Source organism: Crocodylus porosus, unplaced genomic scaffold (genome assembly GCF_001723895.1).
Source record: "Crocodylus porosus isolate Cpor-Errol unplaced genomic scaffold, CroPor_comp1, whole genome shotgun sequence".
Lineage (NCBI taxonomy): Eukaryota > Metazoa > Chordata > Crocodylia > Crocodylidae > Crocodylus > Crocodylus porosus.
Window position 1 is genome coordinate 50,517,182 of NW_017728951.1, and position 25,929 is coordinate 50,543,110.

General features: G+C 43.1%; 1 protein-coding gene across 1 annotated transcript in view; it reads right to left on the reverse strand.

Annotated features, from left to right (window-relative positions):
• Nucleotides 1-25,929, reverse strand: part of LOC109324040 (rap1 GTPase-GDP dissociation stimulator 1-like) — a 74,154-nt gene that overhangs the window by 17,847 nt on the left and 30,378 nt on the right. The window contains exons 2-7 of the mRNA XM_019555815.1: nt 22,288-22,398; nt 16,309-16,431; nt 16,030-16,155; nt 12,142-12,270; nt 9,541-9,666; nt 7,884-8,027 (exon numbers count right to left, since the gene is read on the reverse strand). Coding sequence (XP_019411360.1) covers nt 7,884-8,027; nt 9,541-9,666; nt 12,142-12,270; nt 16,030-16,155; nt 16,309-16,431; nt 22,288-22,398 — 759 coding nt within the window. The remainder of the gene's footprint in view (nt 1-7,883; nt 8,028-9,540; nt 9,667-12,141; nt 12,271-16,029; nt 16,156-16,308; nt 16,432-22,287; nt 22,399-25,929) is intronic.

The window sequence follows — 25,929 nt, forward strand, 5'->3', positions numbered from 1 at the left end:
ATGTGGGCTTTGTCTAAGAAGTGATACTTTCTGCAACTTTTCAAGTTTTATTAAAGCCAGCTCTTTCATTTCCCCTTCAAAATAAAAATTTCAGTGGTGATGGTTTTGTCTCATGCCTAGTCCCCAAATTGGACCTGACTATTTTTTTTTTTTGAGATTGGAGGACAAGGAAAATGTCATAAGTCTTTTCTGAGAGGTTTGCATCTTTCTGAAAACAGATTATTTAGTTTTGGTTGTTAGAATTTTATAGGTAAAGTAGTTAATGCGAAGCTTTTAAATTGTCTTAGACTTTCAGAACAGACTTCTTTTTTATTTATCTTTAGGGGGAGGGGAGAGGAAGAGAAGCACAAAAGAATGAGAGTGTGTTCATGCAAACAGAAGAATCCATTAGTGTACACCTTTCTTTGACTCACAAGAGTCCAAAGTGGTTGTCTATGGATTTTTTTTTTGCCTGAAAGGTGGCAGCCTTGCATATGTCTTTGATTTTAAAGGCTCACAGTCACAACCCAGTAGGGACAGCTACTTTCCCTTGATACAAAACCTGTCATCTTTTCACTGCCTCAGAACTCATTTGGCACTACGATTAGCTTTCCCCAGGATTTCTTTACTTAGATTAAAGGCTGTGCATACATCAGCAGCATAGACTGAGGTCTGAAAGGGATTATTCACTTCTTCCACATGAAATGTCTGATGCAAGGAGTGGGGGTGGTAGACGGAGAGTGAGAAAATGACAAAGAAAGTCATTCAACCAAACAAATTAAATCTAAGTTAGCAAGAAGTTTTAAAGGCACAGAGGATTGTTTTCATGGTGATGGTAGGATAAGAAGGTATACGAACTCAAGTCTAAAAGGAAAGTGTACGTGTGTGTGTGTGTGTGTGTGTGTACGTACGTGTGCGCGCAGCTGTGCACTTGGAGTGGGAAACAGGAAGTAAGTTAAAGATATTTGTTGAAACCAGCTAACCTGCTTTGTTAACCTTTCCAAATATTGTATTGCGACTAGCCACAAAGATGAAAGTATTCATCTGTGTAATGTAGGTTGCAAAATCCATGCCTGGTATTAACTGAGAGTTTGCAGCACCCACCCTGACAGCTAGCTACTAGCGGTAGCAGAACAGATGGGAAACAGCCAAAGCCTAATTTCTTTTTACTGACTCGTCATTCCTCTAAATCATTCTGTGTAAGTGCATTGATATCCTAGATGAAATGATACTTCCTTGCATGTCTTTGCTTATAGTAATTAGTATTATTGATCCTTTCTTTCTGCAGGAGACAATGGTCTGCCTCAAAAGTTCATCCTTTGTTTCAAAATTTTTAGTTTTTCTTCTGCTGTGACTACAGACAACATTTTTCAGAGAGCCTAAATCTTGCTTCCAGAAATAACTTAGAATCAAAGTCAACTGCCACTTACAAAAGTCTTACCGTACAGCTATTCATGTACATATCCAACCAACAAACTTGCTGTGCTTTGAATTCATTTCTAGTCCTCAAAATATCCTGTAGTTCTTTGAATAGAGAAAGTAAAATGGCTTTCATAGCTCGCTACCCAGATTCATAACAATAGTAATATTTCATAAAATTACTTCTAAATGATTAGTCTTCTTTATTTACAGTACATGTTTATGTCAATCTGATAGAGCCAGGACATCTATGGGTATTGCTCTATTCTGTAGTAAAAAACCAAAACCAGTGCTTACTAGATTGGTCACTTTGACAGTGTAGTGAGTAAGTTTTCTTACCATTCCTGGTAAAATTAGTAATAGCCAGGAGGGGTGTGCAAAGCAGGCAGTATTCAGTTCTGATTCAAATTCAGCCCGATTTGGGGGACTGATTTGATTTGCTGATTTGGATCACTGTCCTGATTCAATTAAGCCGAATCTGAAGATTTGATTCTTATTTGGAAAACCAGCGATTTGGCCATAGACACAGCTTTATATATTTTTTTCTACGTACCTTGAGGTATCAGGCATGGCTCACGAATGCTGAGATTGTGAGGCACATGGAGTGTCCCACAGGAGCACAAAGAGGTCCCCCGCATGCTTGCTGGCAGACCCGGAAGTGGACTGGAAGTACTTCTGGTCCACTTCCAGGTCTGCCACCAAGTGTGCAGGGGACACCCCCGCACTCCCTCCCAAACACTCCCGTAGGTTACTCCATCTGTCCCACCATCTCAGTGTTCATGAGCCACACCTGGTACCTTGAGGTATGTAGAAAAACATATAAAGCTGTGTCTGTGGCCGAATCGCCAAATCCCTTCAAATTTGGAGGCTTCCAATTCGAGTTGGAGAGGTTAGTGAGTCTCCTGATTTGATCAGAATTTGGAGATTCAGCCACCAAATCGGGCTGAATCTCCATTGAACTGAATCAGCGACCAAAGCTTTGCACAGCCCTAATAGCCAGTGCTCCTGTAGCTGCATGCGTCTGGATGCAAGCCAGGTACCAACATTCTGGTAGATCACGGGTATGCAACCTTTTTTGCCAGAGTGCCAAAAAACACCATAATGCCTACCATGGAAGGTGCCAGAGTGCTGACATGGCAGAAACACAAAATGAGGACAAGAGATACATGGCAGGATGCCCCTGCTTGTGTCCCTTGTCCCCACCCAAAGCCTCTGCCCCCCAACCCTGCTGCCCCTTGCCTCCCACCCAAAGCCCCTGTCCCCCAGTCCTACTGCCCCTTCCCCCCAGCCCTGCTGCCCCTTGCCTCCCAGCACTACCCCAGTTCTGGGTAGCTGCTGGAGCCTGGGCTGCTCTGAGCAGGCCTTGCAGCTGCCTGCTGGGAGCAGCATGGGATCCTGGCTGGCAGCAGCTCCCAGAGCTGGGGCAGCTGCAGCCGGGAGGCTCCAAACATCTGTGCTGGGCTCCAGCACCAGCGCACACTTGAGCGGCCAGGGCCTGAGGCAGCGCAGCCCCAGTTTCTCCCCCGCTCCTCACAAGGAGGTGATGAGCCCAGCACAGCTGTTTGTAGAGCCCGGGTTGGCTACAAACGGCTGCGCCAGGCTCATCACCTCCACGTGGGGAGCAGGGGAGAGACTGGGGCTGCGCTGCTACAGGCCCCGCTCTGAGACGTGCCTACTCACACTGGCGGGGAGCTGGTGCCAGAGGCTAGCGTAGCTGTTTGGAGCCTCCTGGCTGCAGCCGCCCTGGCTCTGGGGAGCTGCTACCAGCTGGGATCCTGCGCTGCTCCCAGCAAGCAGCTGGGACACTGCAAGCCCCGCTTGGAGCAGCCTGGGCTCTGTCGCTGGCAGCACCTTTCTGGAGCTGGGGCTGGTCACAGCGTGCCAAGCAAAATGGGCTCGCGTGCCACGCTCAGCACATGTGCTAGGGGTTGCTGACCCCTGTGGTAGATAATGCCATATCCATTAGCAAACAGCTTCTGCATGGATTGATCTGTAGTACAATAAATGAAGGCAAGGCCAAGAAAATACATATAAGCTCCTTTTTTCTATTTATTCATTTGATCTGCTGTTTATAGAGTTGAAAGTTTCAAAAGTTAGTAGTATGCTGATACTTCCTACAGGGAGCACCCAGAGCTTGTTTGGCTGGCAGGCAGGCAGACAGACAAGCCACAGCTTGTTTAAAATATGTACTGACTTTTAGTTGGTTGCTATTGAGCTTTAACTTGCATGTGTAGTGGTAGGGTGGCCATGATAGAGGATAGTCCGGTGTTCACCTTCTGGTTAGCTCCTGATTCCATGCTTTTAGTCATGGTTCCCGATTCCTGGTCCCTGGCCTGGATAGCCCAGCTACTAGTGTGGCCATCATTCTGCTACTCTGTCCTCTATTGATATGAAACCCCGATGCCTTTATGTCTTCTATTTTTCTCTTCAAGAGGAAAATACAGGACATAAAAGGTGTCCGGTTTCATATCAACAGAGGACACTGGACTATCCTCTATCATGGCCACCCTACCACTACACATGCAAGTTAAAGCTCAATAGCAACCAACTAAAAATCAGTACATATTTTAAAGATCTAACTTTATAACTGATTGGAGCTTTTTATCATGTGATATGTACTTTGCATATGTAGCTGGTCTTAATCTAATTGCACAATTAACCAGTTAATTGCACGATACCTGTAATGTATAGAGGGGGCCTGGGTGACCTAGTCTGGTTCCTGCTCCTTGCTTCCCTGTTCCTCAGTCTACTCCTTGATGTCTCTCCTTCTGCCTGAACCTCTGCCTAGCATGGCCTGCATTTAGACTTTGATTCCTTTGACTCCTGGACTTTCCAGGCTTGTTACTTTAACCCCTGAACCCTAAGCCTTCCATGTTCAGGTTGTGCCTGTGATAGGTTGCCAGACAACTGTGATTTTGTGAACTTGTTTGATATTTAAGTGGTGGCCATCAAATGGATGGTTCAAGATGTCTAACAGTAATCCTCCACTCAATGTAGGAAACCAGTGTTAATGCAGGATTTCCTACAAATGCCCCTAGCTATTTTCTGCAGTAATGCCTCAAAAGGATCATTCTCTTCCTAAAATAAGGATAGACAGTCTTATGTTAGTTTATCAGAGGGTCACATCAAAAGCAGCATGAATAATAGAAACTGTACCTAAAGTTTTGGAGAAAAAGCTGTTTGTTCTATACAGGCCTCAGTACTGTGAAAAATCGTAGTTCTTGAAACTGCTGAATGCCCTAAACTCCTAATGAAGTTAGCACCTCATAGAATGGAATGCCAAGTAGTATTGTGGTCACATTCTTATGTCTAGGTTATAGCAGATTTCTGCACACATACATGCAATCTGCGTGTAGAATACCTCAGAAGAATTTTTCATGTGGAGACTGAGGGTACGGCGATATATCCACTCCATAACTTTGTCTGTCTGTTATCAACTGGAGTATGACGAGGTTAAGTGTAATCTTAAAAGAATGGAAATCTTAGATTACTGTAATTATATTCTCTAGTTCAGGGAAACTTGCTTTTAAATGGAGAAATTTAAATTCTGTATCATGATTAACTTAGAGACATCTGTCACTGCTTATAATTTTAAGCATATAAACTGTAAAATATGTTGGGATTTTTGGAAAGCATGCAATTAAGTGCATGATTCTGTGCAGCTATCCTTAAATTCATGTAGCCCTAAATACTATTAAATCACCACTAACACAAGTCTACCAGAATCAGATTACAGCCCTGACAGCAATCTGATGTTTCTATTGCATTTTACATTCTCTGTTTTTGAGAACTACTGCTGGACTCTGGTCTTTCCTTCTCTTTTGGTTTCAGTACAATGATTGGGGAAATGCAAGATAAGATAGCAACATATCCAGCCTTGAAAGGCAGTGTTCTTCTTACAGAAAAGATGACTTTTAGTACACTTAAGAGTATAGAAAAATATATCTTTTCACCACTTTAAACAGGTAGGAGGAGCTGCAGGTATTATGATAGTATTGTATCATAAAATAGCATCAACCATTATGATAAGTGTTACCTTGGAAAAATCCTGTAGTGATACAAGTTAGCTATACGGCCACGTCCACATGAGTGTGGTCATGTGTTTTTCCCAGGGCAAGGAGCACACCTTGTGCTGCTGCTACATGTTCCCAAGGAACGCCTGTGCCACACGCCTTCTGGCGCATGGCAGGTTACCCCAGGTTGGGGAAGGGAGGCTGGGGCCAGAGCTGGGCTGGCCCCAACAGCTTTACCTTGGGGTCTGGGGCCATTCTGGGGCTGTAGCAGTGGCAATCCTGCCACTCAGAAGCCTGGCTTGAGCCAGCCAGGCTCCAGTTTTGGGCAGCATATGCTGTCCCCACATGCACCGCCCTGCTTTTCATTTTGTTTTTTGCACAGGTTCTCTTGACCCTGGGATCTCAGTGTAACTTGGACCATGAATGAAACAGGATGAAAGTTGCAGCAGTATCACTACAACCTATATCAACATAATTTTTGGTATTTTTATAATATTTTTGATATTAATACAATTGTTATGTCTGCCTATAGCCTTATTCTTGTTTCTCTCAGGCAGTAATCTAAGTGGTTGAAACACTGGCTACAGTTCTGATTAATGAATGGAGAAGAAATATGGGTATGAGTCAAATGTGTTGGGTATGTGCTTTTGTACATTGAAAACTGAGAATGTCAAGTTCCTGGCTTGGTACATTAGAGAAGGCAGTTTACTTAAAAAAAGGACCTGCCAAATGCCTTGGAATATCTCCGTGACAAATATGCAGACAAAGTACTCAGACCAAATGGACAGAGCTGTGTCTGCAGAGCTCTGTACAGGGTCCATATACCCTCCACACTTTCTTACATTCTCAGTCCTTCACTTTATATCATGGACCAGAAAGTGGAGATGCACAGAATGATACCCGTTGAGGCTCAGTCAGTCACATTAGAAACAAATCCCAAAACCACTCTGATCCAGCATCCAAGTTTTTCTTGTTTGGGAAGATGACTAAAATATGTTATTGCCTAGGCCACAGGATCCCAGTTGTAATTACTGTAGGCTAAGAATTTATCCAACAGGATACATGGAAACTCCTACCTTAGTTCTTGTCAGACTGCCTTTGGGTTTCTTGATGATCCAAACTTCCAGGGTCTCCGTCTCCAGGGCATCCCTGCCTTGCAGACAGGCTCAGAATGGGCAATGTCAGAGCTTTCAAGTTCCTGCTGTGTAGCACTGTGACAAGCCTGGAACATCTGAGAGGCCATTGGTTGGAGGCTGTGACCTAGGCCTCTCAAGTATGTCTGTACCTCTTCCACAGTGTTTGCTCCTGGGAAAACTGGTCTCAAGCACACCCTTCCTGCCCTTTCCCATTCCATGTGGCACCAATCCTTGAAATTTAATGAATTTAATCTAAGGGTGAGCCCCTGGCACCATTTTCAAGCATGCAGATTTTGAGAGCAGAAGCAGGGAGCATCATGGCCTAATTTTTAGGACTGGCACATATAGAGCAGGAGTGGGTGAGCAGGGAATGTTTAGGAGCAGAACTTCCCAGGAGCCCTGAAGAATAGGTGGACTACTGTAGCTCTGAGGAGCCATAGATGGGCAAGTGGGGCACATGTCCTGGCCACTGCCGAATGAGGGGGTGGTGAGGTGCAAAATACTGGAATGGATGTAGATGGGAGTATCACCCTTCTGTCCACTGTCTTCTGACCCAGCAGTGATAGCTTGTGGTACAGAAGCAGCAGCCATTGGTTTTCTGCTGCTGGGAGAAAGACACCGCTTCTTTTAAGCCAGTATTTAAATAGCTGTTCAGTGTGCATGTTAAATGGCCCAAAAGGTGACATCTCCCTATTGCATGGTACTGGCCAGTTTTGCATCCATGCAGAACTGGCAAAGTCATACTTTCAAGTTTTCAGGCTACTCATTCTGTTGTGGGAGATTACCCTGACTCTAAGTGTTTCCCAGGCTGCTCCCAAAGATGGCAGCAGGTGGCTGTTCCATTCAATTAAAGATGTTGATCATGTACAAACATTTCTGGGTTTCAAAAGTGAAGAACATTTTCTGTTCCTCCATGCAGCTCAAATCTGCATAAAAATTTTTCTGCAGAACGTCAGAATTTCCTGAGGAATAATTGTTCCAAATTCTAATTCTGTCAAAGCTGGAAAAAACCCAAGTCTAGGCTGATGTACACATCCACAATTAAGGTGGTAGCCTAAAGCTATGGTATTGCACTTCCAGTCTCTGTCCAGGAGCCAGAGTGGCATTAGGTGCCTGAGGCAAAATGCACATACACTGAGAGAAAAAACAAAGGAACAAGAGTACTACAATTCTACTATAATAGAAGAAACATGATGTCTTGTGAGAATAATTCCCTCTAGCTATTTTGAAACAGGCTGTAGATGCGTCACAAAGAGATAAAAGCTCAGAAGCAGATGGCAATCCCCTCTGCTAATGGGACTTGCTGCTGCTGTTGCAAGCATCTGGGCTCTCTTACCTCCAAGGAGCAGAGAGACAATGAGATCTGATGCAGCCTTCACAATGAGCGTATCTTCAGCTCGCAAACTGCCTTGGAGCCTCAGCAGGATCTCTGACAGTGCTTCATGTACACCTGTCTCTACCAACTGCATTTTCAGAGCATCTGCAGAGGTGAGGATAACATGCATATTAACAGCTTTTTAATGAATCATTGCAAAAATGGTAAAGTAAAAAGGTTAAATCCTTGAATTCAAGACAGAATCTTTTCATAGGCAATAGTTTAAAGGACCATGGTTAATAATAGGTATGTGGACACTGGAAAATAAAATAAACTGTAGTAACAAAGACCATTATGACATCTTTTTAGTCCGTGGAGAATTTTTGGGTTGATGTTTATGATGCTTCATATTTTAAAAAACTGTATTTGCCATCTCAATACTCTTTGTTAGGTGCAGCGAGTAGCATTACTTTCAGAATCCAGTCATGGGATGTTCTCAGAATGGCATTTATTAAGAAGTGTGAAATACTCTAAGATATAAATGTCTTTTTTCACAGGTTTGTCTGGTGTCACCAGCTTCCAGTTCAGCAGTGATGGCCCTGTTATTCTGTGGGAAATTTTTTTCCTGGTACAGTTAACAGTTCTTTTGAGAGAGAATTTTTTTATGTTAGTTTGGAACTAGACTGTGCTCACTCCAAACACAAGTCACCATATTTAGACATGCCTCTTGCTAGATTTGGTTCCTGGGAAACATGTAACAAGTTCTTCCAAATATAACAACAGGTGTCAAACAAGCTTTTAAAAACATTTTGAAAGATGGAATGAAAAGCTGCCCTGTTTCAGGATTTGCTGGGTCTTTCTGTGAAAAGGTGGTACAGGGCACTCATGGAACAGAACACCTGGGTCAAGGACGAGACCACCATTCTGCTTACCCCACTTGCTCCCCCCCATCCCCAGATGCATAGTTTGGCATGGGGCTGCTCTACCCAGCTCTTGTGGCTGGGCAGAGGCAACAGAGCCTCCCTAGCTGTGGCAAAAGCTTCCAGTAGGTGGGATCCTGGTATGCTCTCAAACTTGATGCCTAGGGCAGGTAGTGCTTTAATTAGAGTGGCTCTGAGAGCTGCTGTAATTAAAGTGCCACAGTATCTATGTATCAGCATCCCCATGCTTCAAAATGGCAGTGGGGGATGCTTGAACTAAAGCTCATTAGATAAAGCACCCCTATCACAAGATGCATCAGTGTGGCAATTACTGCATTTTGGAGCAGCCTCCACACTTGTTTACAGGTGCTCCTAGTCACTCTACTGCCCATCTTCAATCCTGAGTATGGAGAGCACAAAAGATGATTACCTTTCCGAGATGATAGTTAATTTTGCATTTCCATACAGTAAGTAGGCTGCATGTATTATGCAAGGGATATCTTTTGACACTATTCCTTCACCATCCATTTTTATCAAGCTTATGTTCTTCCCTCACCACTTGTCTGCTGTTCTCAAATTTCCCTTTTCAAATACAGGGGGTAAAATCCTGATGCTTGGAATTTTGCAATTGATTTAAATCAGGAACCAGGATTTCACCCAGAAAGGGTTTGCATCTCTGTATTCAGTACTGAAATTCCAGCGAAAAACACAGGATCACTTTAATTGGAATACCATTATTCCATATAAAAAGACCTTACCATTCTGCACTAGTGCTTGTAGGACCTCAATGATGAGTTCAAGTCTCTCATGTTTCTCTGCTCTTCTCAGCTGTTTCACCAGAAGTTCAGCAACGTTTGTCTTGCTTAAAGCTTCCTTAGCAGAATCTGGGTAGAAGACAGTGTCATGGTTTTATATGTACTTGATTAAATATGATGCAATTAAAATATCTCTCATTAATCTTAAGTGAATAGATGCTGCTTTGATTCTAGCTGCCTTGCTATATTGTTTCTGTACAATTAATTTCTGACCACATCAGTGACATGGAGCCCAACCATGACCTCCCACCGCAAACTCTTTTATTTTTCTTTTAATATCTGTCACAGTTTCAGGCAAATCCTCCAAATCTGCACTTTTATGGTAATAACAGTCAAGTTTATTTCTTAGTCTAAATTCATTTAATGGGTTTATATCAGGGATGAATTCAGCAAGTAGGTAGTATGAAAACATCCTCCAGTTTGCCACTGCAGAACATTTCATACCCAAAAGAAAGGATCTCAACATGAACATCAGAGAAACCTCTGAAGGAGGTTCTAACAGAGGACCCAGACCCTGTTACTTGGGTGAAGGGGAGGGGAGGGGAGGGGAGGGAATTGTGGCAGGGAGCTGGGAGAAGATGCAGCAGGCTCAGATGGCTGTGCAGGGCCACAGATGCAGGAGGGCAGGTGGACCTTTGATTGACAGAGAAAACCTTGTGCAAGGCTGGAGAAGGTATGTGAGCAAAAGGAGGCATGGCTTCCAGGCATGTAAACCCACGGCCTGAACCGCAGACAGTTTGGCCCTGCAAGCTGAAGGGTAAGGAACTTCTGAGGGAGATGCCTCCTGTGGATGGACTAGCAGGCACCTGAATTGTTCCCTGGAACTGCCCAGAGGAAACTAAAGAGAGCTGATGGCCCTGCAGTGAGGCAATAACTCAGAGCTGGGTAGATTTCTTTGTTGTAAAACAGGAGCGTTTATGTGGCTAATTAGGCTTTAGAGGACCAGGTTGTGGCTGTGGAGGTGGTCTGGAGGCTGTGGAGGGGTGATTGGTAGGGCATGTGGCATTAGGCAGCCTAGCCTAAGGGTCAGAGGGCTAAGGGCTAGAGAGAGGCAAGCAGCTGAGCCCAGGGGGCCCAGAGCAAGACACACAGGGGCTAGGGACCCAGAGTGAGAGAGCTGGGCCCAAATCAGTAGACAAGGACTGGAAGTCTGTAGCCAGAAGAAAGGAAGGGACAGTCAAGAGGGCTTAGGCCTCTACTATGGACAGAACTGTGTAATATCTGTGAGGCATAGGTGTGGCTGTAGGGGCGGAAGGAAGCCATGGATTTAGCCCTTAAGACAAGAAGGGCCTAAGAGAGTGAGGGCTGAGAGACAAGAGCGCGCACACCAGGCTCACCAGCCTCTGAGGGCAGCTTTACAACAGACACGGCAGGGAAGGAACTAGGGTGGGGATCCTGGGAGGTGAGGACAAAAGCCAGTCAGGATTGAGACAGCCAGTTGGAGACATCACAGAAACCTCAGGCACCTCACCTGTTACAGAGGTGCTCTCATAAGAATTACGTATTCAGTCTTTCAAGAACTTTCCCTTGGATTATACAATATATAGAAGAATGTCATGTGATACAGCACATGGCTAGGTAGATGAGGGTTTTTGGCAATAAAGCAATGTGTACAGAAAGCATTCATGTGTCAAGACTCAGCTGCTTCTGAGAAATCATGGCTTCTCATTTAAAAAGGAAAAAAAATCAGAAATCTTAACAATATATTACATTATAGTATATTCAGTTCCTTGAGTTTTATTTGTCTTCTGTTTTATGAGTCTTTCAGACTTCTTCAGAAATGAATAAGACTAGAAATTAATTTTTTCTTCATAGATGCTGAAGTTGTCAAACACATTAGCTATTTTTTTCCCCAACGCCCCAACTCGTAGCATGAGATGCACAATAACACTATGAGAGCTGGCAGTTCTGAGAGTGATAATTAAACTGATTATAGGTATGAGGAACTTTCTATACCAAGATAAATTAAAAAGATATCAAGTTGTATCCTTTTCTCACCAATATCAGTATACAGCAGGAATAAAAGCCAATTGAAGTCAATAGAGCTACACTCATTCAAAAATGGTATATCTGAGAAGAGAACTGAATCATTCTATTATGGCAGATAAAAGGATCAATGTTAGACACAACGTGCATCAGCATCTTCTATTATCCCCTGTCCTGTAGAGACACTTAACAAAATGAAATAATGCAATATCTAATTAAATGAAATAGTAATACATTATAAATAAAAAGTAGTATTACATAACCTGTAGTCGGAGTCAGTGGAGCTACATAAATTTACACCAGCTGAGACATGTCCCATTTATTGTTTCTTGAAAGAGGCTGGGACATGTATTGAATTTGAATGCTTTTTGTCTAGAAAACTAGCAACTGCTACAAAGAATTGCAGTCACTTTTCCAATGGTAAAGTATTTGCCTAGTGAAACCACACCTACTGCGGTAACACTTCTTTAGAACAGGCAAATGACAACAGCTCATGACAATTTGCTCTGAGATAAGAACATAGTACCATTGCAAATTTAGGAGTGTTCTCCTGCTCACCTAGATCTGCGAGATTGCATAAGGCCAACAGGTCAACACGAATAAGTGCCTCATTCTCTGGGTACTCAGTTAATATACGGACCAGTGATGTGATCACTCCTAATTTCACCAGCTCTTCCTGAAGGTCTCCTGGAAGTAACAAGCATAAGAATTAGAGGAAAGAAGAAATTAATCTCTCATGAAACTTTGAACTATCATAGTAATTACAATGATTCAGAGGAGGCAATCCTAAAGAAAGTATGAAGACAGAACTTGCTGCAATAGAGTCTAGGTGGATTTCAACTGCTTTAAGCTTTCCAAACTGGTAGGATTTTTGTCTTGCAAATTTCATTTAGTGTGTCAGACAGAGGTTCTGGAGTCAGGAGTACTGTTGGCTCACTACAGGAAGAGAGTTACATACTTAAACACTACATCACAATCATCATAAGAGGTTTGCAAGCTGAGTAATTTGGCCATTATAGACCTGATAAAGCACTTGTAATTCCATTTAGCATGCGTTGCAGAGATGATACAATAGCCTAGCAGAGGAGAAGATACACTGAAAACTGAGAGAAGATGTAGGGTTTCTGTGTTCTTAGAGGGGGTTATTTTAAATTGAATGCTTACCGTATTATGGCTGGATGGTCAAAAGCTCTACAGAAAAGGAAAATAAGGCTCTACCTCCTTCCACATATTGTGGCTAGTTAACATGAAGAAACTCCTCTGAACCGTTACTTGTCCCAGTGCAAATGAATGGAGAAAGAATGAAAGAGGTAGGCAACAGGTAGAATCTTGGTTCAGTCCCTAAAGTCAGTCAATGTAGCTGACCTGCTGTGATGGATGTATGCCTCGTGCCGATAACTTCTCCTACAAAGCAGGGTTAAGAATTAGTGGACCAGTGTGCTGCAATCTGGTTCCAGGTATACCCGCTCTTTATGTGGGCTTTGTGCTGCTGCAGCAGGACCTTGGCTTTTTGTGTTCTGAAATAACCATGGTTATGTTTTTAAGATACCTACATGACAGTAAAGACTTCAGAAAACACATAGGCTCCTGCACTACTCTGAGCAAATCCCAGCTCACAGTGTGCTGCTCCTCCCTCATCTCTCTTCCCTTCCCTGTTCCCAGACCTCAACAGAGCTGATTTGGGGGGGTGGGTCTGGGGGAGAGCATGCAGGCAGGCAGCTCCTCAGCTGAATTAGCTCCAAAGCGGAGCTTGATTTTTCCCCTCCCCCCCAACCAAACAGGAAGTGACTTTTGGGTCATGGGGAAGGGGAGGGAGTTGCTCCAACTCATGACGTTTTCTGTGAAATGCCATGAGATAGAGCAGGGAGCTAGATGTCCGTCAGTGCCCTGTGAGTGACACTATAATTCTACATAAAAGGCACTAGACTAGAAGAAAGGAGACCTGCATTTGCTGACATTGATTTCCTGCATGAACTTAAGTAGTTTGCCTTGGTTTCCCTTCCTACCCTTTGTCCCTTCTGTTTGGGCTGTAACTTCTTTGGGTTCTATAGGTATGTACAACGCTTAGCTCAGCAAGGATTTCTAGACATGACTGTAATATAGATATGAGTTGCAATTTAGTTAGGGTTGTTTAGGACAGTTGAATAAAACATGCTATTAATATAAGCTATATGTAACAGGGTAGCCTCCTCATCAGGTCTTTTCTGGCTGCCCTGCTCCTAAGGTAACCACCCGCTTCACTCGTCTGCCATAACTTGCAGATGTTACTGCTCTGGCCTATGGCCATAGCAAACCAAGCACACAGTTCTAGCTCTTTTCTAGAGCCCCAGAGAGCCACTCACATGCTACCCCTCCTTCACCGGGGTCCCACTCACTCCACTGGCACTCACCCAGCCTCTTTCATACTCCCCTCTCTCAGGAGCCACACACATGCTGCCCAGCACGAGCTTTGGGCTTAGCTCTCCTTGTCTCAGTCAGCCCCGGTGCAGCCTGTTGGGTATCTCCCGCTACACTCACCTGAGTGTTGACTGAGCAATGTATGACTGTAGGCCTATTTTACTCCTAGCCCCTCACCAGACCACTATGCCCCGACTCGGTCTCCTTACTTGCTCATGCGTGGGCTGCTCTGTTTGTCACCCCTCTCACACAGGGACGGACTCACATGTCCAGGCTTTCTTCTGCTGCCTAGATGCAGCCCCAGATCCCTCCTCCAGCCTGAGTTCTGTCTCAGGGCTCTTTAACCAAGCCCTGGGCTCCCCCTGCTCGCTAGAGCACCACTAGGGATGTGGGGCTAGGGTTATTAAGGCACCCAGACTTACCTTTCACTGGGGAGGTAACTGGCCGGGTGTTTCCCGGGGGCTCCCACACCACTAGGAGCCCCACCAGACCACCCTTTCCCAGCAGGGTGCAGTTTTACATCTTACCCAGGAAAAGGGGTCACCTCCTCCCCATAACCCCTGCCCTGCTGACTCTGGCTGGAGTAGCCTCTCAACCTGATAGTTCTTTCTTCCTTCCTGCAGCAAACTGCAGCCCAGCTTATATCCCTGGGCCAAAATGGTTGCCTCTCATCAGGCACCTGGCTCCTGCCTGTTTGCTGCTCTTAAAGTGGCAGGCACCAAAGAAAATTTAGCTGGTGGTTGGCATCAACCCACTGTATTTATAATAAAGTAAATCTACATTTTAAGCCAGGGGTTGCTTTTACCTGTGGCCTGCTAACTGGATTTGGCCCACCAAGCAGTTTTATCTGGCCAACAAAGCTCAGATATTGATTGCAATTTGGTAGTTGCGGGGAAATTGGTGGCAGGCAAAAGTGGAGGTAGCTGGGGAAGGAGCAGGGAAAGCTGTGGTGGCAGCTGGGTCACAGGTAGCAGCTCATGTTTAGTGGAGCTTTAATAGTTTGGCTCATCATTGCTAAAATCACCCCTGCTTTAATTATTTTCTCCTTTTGGCAAATACTATGGTGTATATGGTACTGGAAGAAAAGTGCAATGGCTATTCCTACACAATTCATCCCTTAATACCTTTCCTAGCTATGTATTAATCTAGGGCTATTGACATGCAGTAATAGTATGAGCACTTCATGTGACCTAGTCAGTAAAGAGAGGTTTATTTTTTTATAATTGAATTTATGTGTGTATGTACTGGAGTTATTGGAGTATTTATTATAATGCTTGTATTTTTTGGAATGGTTGGAAGACAATGCAATCACTTTCCAGACAAGAATACCTAGGTATACACTAGAAGAACCAGGGAAATAATCTGCTTACTTTAAAGATCCATCTTTTTGCCTATGACCGGCTGTCAAAAACCTTGTTTTGCCATGCTGAGAACTGAAGATTAAAAAAGAAAGAGCGAGAGAGAGAAAGATACCAAAGTCTATCTGAGGCAATGGAGACAGACTTGTGGAGAAGACTCAAGGGAACAGGTCTTCTAGATTAAGAGATTGATCCTTAGGGAAGAATCAGACATATGTGTAGTGTTCTTTATTGTGTTTTAACACAAACACTTTTTCTTCTGAATAAGCAATGGAAGCTCTTTTGTTATTAATTACCCCTGTCACTGTCATTGAGGGAATGTAATTTCAAAGTCTGGACTGAATCCAGACCTGCTAAAGGGATTCCTACTGAGATATGAGTGCACCACTATCCACCATCAGATCTGAGAGAGTGGGGAATTGAGTTTCCAAGAAAGGGGTTACTCTGAAGTCTGAGACCTAGGCAAGGTGTTCTTGGAGAGAGGAGGTGTTAGAGGTACTTTTAGCCTGATAACTCTAACATATGCAAATTGCAGAAATAAATGAAGATGAAACTATTAAATCTAGTTTACTACAAAGCGCTGTATGTAAAGCACTTTTGGCTCAATCTAAATAGAAAGGTGGAGGAACAAAAATTGTAACATTAGCCAGGAAGCATAGAATTCCTTTAGTGTTTACTGAATAACTCTTACTTTTTTCATAACAGATGCGGCCAATGGCTCTTCCAGTATGAAGCAACATCTCTTCATCTGTGCTTTTCAGCTGAGCTACCAAGATGAAAACCAAATCTGCTTCGATACATAGCTTCTTCATTTCCTCTGCAAACACAGAGGAGTGGGGATTATGAGCTTGTTAAAATAAAACTATTATAATTTTCAGGGCCCATAATTAGTGTCTGTAAGACAGATCAATAGAATAGAAACATACAAGCAGTAACATTACTTGTAAATTATACAGTATGGACTACGTACCATTTTTAGCTATTTCAGCGAGTACTTGGGCTGCCTTCACTGCACATCTTGGATTGCGTTCCAGAATTCTAGCCAAAGCTGGGAAAATCCCACTGTCTCTGAGTAGGCTGGAACATCTGTGCACTACAATGATAGCGTTAGCAATAATAGCAATGAATTTGAATTTGCTTTATTTCCTGCATTCATTTTAAAAGTTTCTGTGGAGGTCTAGCCAGGGTTGGAATCCAAGATCCTGAATGAGTAATGGAGTAACAAATCTGCCTAACTAAGCAAACATCTAAGCTGGACTATTCATTTGCTTAGGTCAAGCAGTGTCTTAAGTGCCTTACTAAACTGGGGCCAGGTGTAAGAGCCAAAAGGGAAACACTTCCATCTGTGAGGAACAAATCCTGAAAATTCCTGGCAAGTCAAAGGTTAAGATTTGGTCAAAATCCTTAGGTAGCCCTACAGTGGCCCTAGTAATTAGGAGTGGCAGTAGTCTTCCTCAAAGAAATTCCTGCTGCCTCATTGTACTTAATTGGCATCAGGCTTATGAGTATCTTGGAAGATGGTGAAACAAACACAGATTGGTGTCAGCTAGGGCAGAATGTGTGGGGAGCTTGGAGTAAAGCTTTTGATCAGGGAATTTGAATTCAAGAAACGCGTGTTTCTGTTTTAATCTTTGGCTGATGCTTTTTTTGTACTTTGCTGGCTGTAGGAAGCTAAACCTTTGACAGCAAAGAAAGGACTAAACTCATTATAAAGACTATTTTTTCCTACAGTGACTGGTTGCTTTTCTTTATGGCCAATCACACACACTTTCATCCTGCAAACACTAAACCTATTTTCTTGATCAATCCTGGATCAATTCCAGCATTCCATATAGATCAGGGAGCAACAAAACAACCGGTCACCCAAAACCCAACAGTCTTCATGTCTTGACCACCAAGCTATGTTTTGCTTTGTTCAGATTCACAGCAAAGAGGCTGTTATCGTATAACAGTTCCATTCAAAGACTGAACAAAATCTTGTTAGACAACCCAAGTGTAATTAGTGCAGTAACTACAGGGATATTAATACAGTATTCCACTAGTCATTATGATTATAAGATTAACCTCTTTTGCGTCCAACAGATGTTTCTATTTGCTTTAAAGTTTTTGAATGATACACCTGTTGATTTGCTGAGAAGCAAATCTGAATTTTATACATGCATTTGTTAAAAGTGCAACTCCTTCTAATGAACCTCAATAAATAATAGCCTGCATTAAGTGTAAAATTTTGGTTAAAAATGGCCAATAATATTTGCTAACTATTATAGCACATATAGAATTTCGAACAGAACTAAAGATTTTTTCTTAGGAATTAAAAATAAGATTTATAACAAGAGGTTGAACTCTTGCTAATATACATGACTACATGTTAATCAGTCTTTGGGTAACACTTTCAGTACCTAACCACTCACTAAAAGTTAAGCTAATACTTTTAGATTGGAGTCTTCCCAGTGCAATTTTCCCAATATACTTGAACCTTTAAATCGGTTATCTTCTATTTTTTTTTGTCCTCCAATCTATAGAAAATAACAAATGTGATGTGACTGTACAATGCCTTTTCTATGCAGGAAAGTCTTCCAAAAATCTCTCACGGATTTTATAAGTATAAGCAGCGCTGACCCTAGTGGGGAGTGGGGTCTGGGGCAAATCAGCCTGTGCGTGGCATGCTTAACACTGCACAGGGTCGTGGTACCCTCGTAAAGGTTTGTGTGTGTGTGTGGGGCGGGGGGGGAGGTCTCTATGCTTCTTCCACAGTGCAGGGCTAAGCCACCAGCTCCAGCCGGGAGGGGCTGTGGGCACTCACCTTGATTCACCATACCCTAGGGACATCCCTGAGTATAAGCATGGGTCTGCAAGTTTTACTTGTGAGCAGGCAGAACATACGGTTTGCAGTAAAGTTCCCTTTGGTATAACATTCTTGGATGTCAGTGAACAGTCATAAGAGCTGTTAGGTCATCCGGCCTGGGTATCTTAAGAAGCATGGCTGATGTGAAGAGGAAAGGCCTAAGGCATTTCTTAAAGCCACTTGAAATATCTCTTCTTACAGTTCTGCAAGTGCCCGAATCTAAATTAATGAAATAAGGTGGTAGGATAAAGTTTGGAAAATGTGATTAGTGGTTTTATTTGTGATTAGTGGTTTTACAGCATTTTGACGGTTTTAAACATGATTAGTGGTTTTACTGCAATGCCGTAGCCAGTAGGGCAAATAATACTCTGGCAGGCATCGATTGATGCATCTCCAGCAAAACCACCTCCAGCAGGAGGTGATTCTTCTGCTCTGCTCAGCACTGGGCACCACACTTTAACAAGGACATGGACAAGCTTGAGAGAGTCCAAAGAAGAGCTACCCATATGATCAGAGTCTCACACAGCAAGCCATACAAAGAATGGTTGAGGGATCTGGGACTCTTTAGCCTGAGGAAAAGAAGGCGGAGAGGGGACCTGGTAGCAGCTTACCGCTACACTAAGGAAAGTACATCAAGGGCTTGGTGAGCAACTGTTCACCAGGGCACCTGAGGGGGAAACCAGGAGTAATGGCCACAAACTCCTAGAAGATCAATTCAGGCTCAACATTAGGAAAAACTTCTTCACAGTCAGGGTGTCCAGACTGTGGAATAAGCTCCCTTCAAAGGTGGTGCAATCACCTGCTCTGGAAATCTTCAAGAGGAGACTGGACAGTCACCTTGCTGAGGTCACCTGACCCCTACTTATCTTCCCTGTTTGGTGCAGGGTGCTAGACCCGATGATCTTCCGAGGTCCTTTCTGGCCTGACAATCTATGAATCTGTGAATTTCAAGAGCTGTTAAGGATGGGCATATTATATAAAGCACATGTCTAACCTTCAAGCACTGACCACATTGCTATAGCAACTGGATAAATCTCCATGTTCTGAACTGCTGCCAAGTCACTGCTGACAGGTAAAACATCCCACCTTGATAAAGCACAACTGAAGCTACAATTAACAAGCAATTAGCTGTAAGTCAGGGCTCCTACTCAGCCCTCAAGGTACTTGATTTTAGTTTAGATGATGTTGTAGGAAACATGTTTGGAAAAGGTAAAAATGCTTTGGCAAAAAATAGGGCTGCCAGATTTGTCAGTCTGCCTGGGAATAACACGAATGGACTGACAATGATTTGGTGAATGGAAAGCAAGATCTAGTTTGTGAGGTACAGATGGCTGTCACCGTCACTGGCTTTAATATTTAAGCCCCTGGTCAAGTGAGTATAAATTTGATCCCTTTATGATAAATGGGTGAGAGGGCTGAAAAGTTTGTTTCCTGCTGAAAAGTTGGTTCAAATATGAAAGATTTTATAACTCTTCTCTCATACTAATCTTTATAAGCACAGGTTTATTTACCACATGGATAATCATCTTCTCCTTTTGCAGGGGCCTGCAAAGGGAGTGGACAGAGGAATGCAGATGAGATGTAAGAATATTATTGTTATGGTATTGGCAGAGCAGTCAAATAGGAAAATTATTGGCTTTTTAAATTTAAAACAGCAAGTTGGCTGTGTTGAAAGTTTTTTGGGGTTATATGCTCAAGAGTTTGGGTGAGCATAATGTATTCCTGAAGATGTTTCAAGAATTTTAGCACAAGTATATTCATGTGAAAATTCCTACCGAAATCTTGTTATGTATTATTTTCCTGTTTAAATAGTTCAGTCATCCAAACAAGGAGTAGAAACAACATCTTGTGACCAATTGCATACAATGATCAATTAATAATGATAAAGTGAACAAACTATAAGCTGAATATTTTTCTAGTAATAAAACAATGACCATTTTTAAAGATCTAAGGTTGCCCTCCCCATGTGAAATGATAAAAAATTGTGTGTTTTCTTAAAATAAAACTTAATACTGCTATACTATCATTTTAAGGATCAGAAATTTGGGGGAGACAATTTCTTCCCTATATTAGTACAAGGACAGGTTTTTTTCAGTTTTAATATTAAAGGCTTTATTTAATTTTCAGTCATACACCTCAAATTATATCCTAGTATTTTAATTGATATCTAACCTACAACTTAGCTGAGTACTTGATTACAGCTAGCTGCTAATAAAACCAGCTGCTAGGATTCAGGTGTATTTTTAATAAGGATAAAATTGAATCTAAAGGCTTTTTTACAACTCCAGATTTTTGTGATCATGAAATTCATCTGCTCATAATCAGTCTGAGGATACCCTTACATTTTAAATTTTGACATAGCTCCATCTGCTTCTGTATTTCTGGATCACAGAACTTATTCAGAGCTGATATTTTTATTTCATGGAATAATGAGGATGGCAGCAGCTTAAATGCAAGGACTTTTTTCCCATGGTGCCTATTGCTGATTTCTATAGGTCTGTACTAGCAGATTATAATAGGGTGGTCTATCCCCTGAGGATGGGGCATACAGGCTTGTTGCATAGCTGCAACTGTGGGAGAGATAAGGGAATGACTCACTGGGAGCTTAAAATCTAGATAGGAGAGCGGAAAGGGGCAAATGGTGTGAGGAAACAGTTTGGAAGGTAGGAGCTAGCTGTGAATAGAGTAGCTCTACATGGAGGGGCTGGGCTGCGATGCTGAGGGCCAGAGCCCAGGGGGTATCCCTCCAAGTGCCTGTGACAGAACATCAGGGTTTGTTTTTTGTTTGCTTATTTGCCTCTATGTTTGAACTTTATAGACCATGTTTGGGAGTAATGGCTGAAGAGTTCCTTTGGGAGCAAACCTGCTTGCCAAAGCCATCAGGCTAAGCAACCCACTTACAGAGATATGATCACTTTACCCTTAACTCTTCCTAGAAGTAATACAGTAGTTTGAAATTAAGGGTGCCCCAATTTCTGCCGTGTTAGGCATCTCTTTCGTTTTCATTTATTCTAAAGGTCATTCAGTTGTCATCATCTTCTACCCCCATCCCTTTTTTTTTTTTTATCCTATGACAACCTGGAAGTAAATGGAAATGGAAGTAAATCCCATCAATGCTTATAGTTGAGTAGTTGATTGGCTTAAGAGGTCAATGTCGATAAAGCACCCTGAAGAGCTTCCAGCTCCTGCTGACCAAGAAGCAAAAAGATTAGAAGCACATCCTGGTCTGCTAACTTTTGGAAGGGGCTGGTGGTATTTTCAGGCATTTAGTTTCTATTCCACCCCATGTGCTGTCAAAAAGTTATGAGTTATGTGAACTTTAAAAGCATCATTAATCACCTTCATGTAGGTACTAACTTCCAAAATAGCTATTACTAAAACTGTGAGGCAGCCTCATTTTAAGGAATTAGCCTGATTTTTATTTATTTATTTATTTATTTATTTATTTATTTTAGTTTCAAGCTCTGGTAGGAAATCTGCACTAGGAAGCTCAAACCTGGAGCATCCCCTCCCATAACCTGTCTCAGCAGTAAGCCTGGAATACCTGTTCACTCAACTCCTTCAGAACCCCACTGAAACCCATCTGCTGGATTTCTACTGGTGAATGTGGGTTGGCATCAGAAAGGAAGGCTATCTGCAGACCTTTAGGATTGAATTTATCACCCCATTACTGAGGAGGCATATAGTGTTTTCATACTGCCTCCCTCAATCTGCTGGAGTACCACAGTTCAATTTTATTTAAATTTAATGCAGCATAAGAGCAAAACAAAGACCAGAGGGATCATGATGACTATGTACTCCAAAAGAATATGTAACCTGTTCTCCAAGGAATTGTTTGGTGTTCTAGGCCAAGGGAGGGAAACCTACAGATATTTTATCTGGCCCACCAAGCACACAAAAATGGAAGTTTATGTAACTTTGCAAAGCTTTGTGTAAATTTTGCACTGGAATGCACCATCCAACAGAGTATCTGGCACTATCTGGCAGAATATCTAGCAACCACTGCCTCTATCCTGCCTTAAGACTGAGCTGTGTTAATTCAGCCTTCTGTTAGCGAAAGGTTGCCTTGATTTGGGAAGTCAGAAAATGGTTTGGATACTTAACTGTCTTCAGCAAGAGCCAGCAGAACCCCATTCAGGCTTTCAAGGATTTGATTGTGAGATTCAGTTTCATCTCCACAGAGTTTGAGGCATTCCAGGTGTTTTTTTAGGGACTCTGTTTGAAAAAAGAAAACATCAAGGGAAACAGTGTTCATGCACAAATGTAAATCTGGGCCTGCATGGGGGAGAAAAAAAATAGAGCTGCTCTGGTGCTTATCTTCAGCTAAAATTGACATATTTCTAGGCCTCCATATCATGGGAAGACCAGATATTCCAATTTAATAAACACTTTCACTGAATAACTCATTTGGTCCAAAAGGCAGGTGTCACATTTTGATTTGTGAGGATTTGTTTTTGTCAACTTCATTTAGACCTGTTTATCTATGAATGCAATGAATAAGCCTGATCTCTAGTCTCACCAGTTCCTAAAGAACTTATGCCACATTATAGCAGAGCCTTCTCTGGTCCCCATTACAAAGAAAAAAGCCTTTTTAGAGAGGCATCACAGAGTGGATGCATCTACATGTGCTATTCATTTGCATCAATAAGCTTCAGTGCAGTTTGCACTGGAGTTTATTGCTCCCAGGCACCATGTTTGAGTGTGCGCCTGGGACTGTAGCACGTTGAGCTGGGTCAGAGTAGCCCCAGCTGGCAGGCGGCCCAGGTAGTCAGCCTGCAGGCCCAGGGCTGCCCCAATCTAGTTCAAAGTACGGTGGAGGGGCTGAGTGTAGCAAACCTGTGTTTCATTGTGGGGCGAGACAACAGGCAACCCTGGCACTGAATCACTCTTATGCTCCAGCTAGCTACATCAGTATCTACATGTGCTGTGCTGAGGAGTAAACTCTGCCATAGGATAGCACTTGGGTTTACAAATACTAACCTACCGTGGGGTTAATTAGTTTGCTCTGTCCCAGTAGTGCCACATGTGTAGACGGTGACATTTTACTGCAGAGCTAAGTAGACAGCTCCACAGTAAACATCTTGTGTTGATGTGTCCACTGGGATACAGAATATGAAAAGAGGGACCTGGCAGCAAAGGGTACAAGCATTCCAGTGGCAGAGAGGAGCAGAGTTCAGTTCCTGCAGCAGGAGGTTGGATCCTGGATGTAGACACCATAAGCAGGCTGCAGGAAAAACCAAAATGGAAAGAAACTGGATTAACACCAGGTGGGCCAGAAGGGAAACTGGAACAAGTGAAAGCTTATGAAAAGGATTGGAAAGAGCCTAAGGGAAAGGCTGGTGCTGGGAAGGACACAGCAGAGACTGAGTGGGGGTGAGGGAATGGAACAAGTCCAGAGAGGACTGATAAAAAACCCAAAGTGACATTGCAAGGGGAAGCTGGCTGTTAAGAAGCGATAGGAGACTGTACACAAGGGGTGTGATCAGATGAGGACGCACATACATTTCCCTCGGGACAAACAGCAGCAACACATAGTTGTCCCCTGGGAATGTTTATGCGTGCATGCTGTGGCAGACAGCAAGTTGCCCCAGGGGGTTATGGGGAGGCTAGAGCCAGTACCTGGGCTGGCTTCTGGGATCCTTGGGGCATCCTGGTGCTCCAGCAGCTGTGATCCAGTGTGTGGATCCTGGCCAGCAGCTCCAGTCAGCCAGGCTCCAGTTTTTGGCGGTGCATGCTACCACCACGTGCACCACCCTGCTTTTTCCAGAAACAGATTTTATTAACACCAGGATCTCCCTTCATTATCACCTGGACAGGGGAGAAGAGTTTGACTTCATATATTTTGATTTTAAAAAAGCTTTCAATCTGGTTTCCCATGATCATCTCATAGAAAAACTGGCCGACTGCAGCCTTGGCTACATCACAGTCTGCTGGCTGGGGAATTGGCTCTGTGGTCAGACCCAGAGAGTGGTAGTTGATGGAAGTCAATCATTGTGGTGCACCGTGACCAGTGGAGCCCCCCAAGGCTCTGTCCTTGGGCCTGGTCTTTTCAACATCTTCACATCTTCATTAATGATGTGGACATTGGTGTCAGAAGTGAACTGACCAAGTTCACTGATGACACCAAAATTAGGGGTAAAGCATCCACACCCGAGGACACGATGGTGATCCAGGCTGACCTTGACAGGCTCAGAAAATGGGCGGACAAAAACCTGATGGCCTTCAACACTGAAAAATGCTACGTATTCCACCTTTGGAAGAAAAACCCACAGCATGCTTATAGGCTTGGCAGTGCTATACTTGCTAGTACCACAGCTGAAAGGGACTTGGGGGTCATGACAAGATGAATATGAGCCACCAATGTGACATTGCAGCCAGCAAAGTGAGCAAAACTCTGGCTTGCATCCATAGATGCTTCTCTAGCGAATCCCAGGATGTCATCCTCCCACTGTATTTGGCCCTAGTGAGGCCGCAGCTGGAGTACTGAATCCAATTCTGGGCTCCACAATTTAAAAAGGATATGGAGAACCTTGAGAGAGTCCAGAGGCGAGCCACACACATGATCAGAGGGCAGGAAAACAGACCCGATGATGAGAGGCTGAGAGCTATAGGACTCCTCAGCCTGGATGCTTCAGGTGGGGAAACTGCAAGTGAAGGAGCAGGTCCTGGATTGTGCAGAGTCCATTAGGACTACACCTTATCTGGAAAAGGATGGGCACTGGTACACAGTCACAACACACAGATAATATTGGTGGGAATTCAGCTAAGCCCTAATGGTACTTGCTTTGTAGATGGTAGACTGAGCCAGAGAACTTATGCTGGAATGTGCAAAGCCAGTGTTGCCAAAGCTGCAGTAAATTCTAGTTTTTTCCACCACAAGCCATTCACCACAAACCTTGAGATGTTCATTAAAAAACAAAAATCTCTGATAGTTTTGGCCCCTGAATTTCCCCAGAATTTTCCTAAAAATGCTAACTCATTTCCATTTTGTTGTCAACAAATGCATGACATTTTCACTATTTTCTGTCTAATTCAGCTGAGATTTTGGTAAGTGATGGTTTTCAAATATTCTCTGCTGTACAGGAGCTGTTTTCTACAGTAGAAGAACAGGAGTGGTGAGCTGGGTTATAAAAAAAGGAGTGGGGTAGTTTTGAAAGCTGTTATGCTTGGGAGGAATGGGACAGGGGAGAGTAGGGAGATGGGGATTGTCTTTTGACTGAAATGAAAAAAAAATCAAACCAGCTGATTATGAACAGTGACAATCATTGCTCTTGTTATAGTAATTGACATGCTATGAAAAACGGCCTGGCTCATCGGGGAAGAAATCCCTCTGGGATTAGTGTTTCTGTTCAATATTCCTAATCTATTCTGAGTAAGAAACTGAGGCTGTGGGTATTGATCTATTTTGGAGAGGCTTTGTAGCTAAAAGTCTTATAATGTTTGTCTACCTTTCTAGCTTCCACAGAATTGCAGGCCAAGGACAAGTGGACACACAACTAATAGGTGAAGAGAAGCAATTTGTAGCTGTTTTAAAATTTTCAACGTGGCAAGAACTGTTGAAATAGAGAAGCATGTAAGAAGAGTCACTGTGTCAGACTTTCTGTAATAAAAGCATTTTGAATCACAAACTTCTGTTTCTGTAGGGTCATGGTGACATAACTAACAAAAGTTTAGGTTAAGTGAATCTTAAATACAGTTTCCTTCAAGAATGCCAAAAGAGCAGCCCTGGAGAGTCTTATTTTTTTT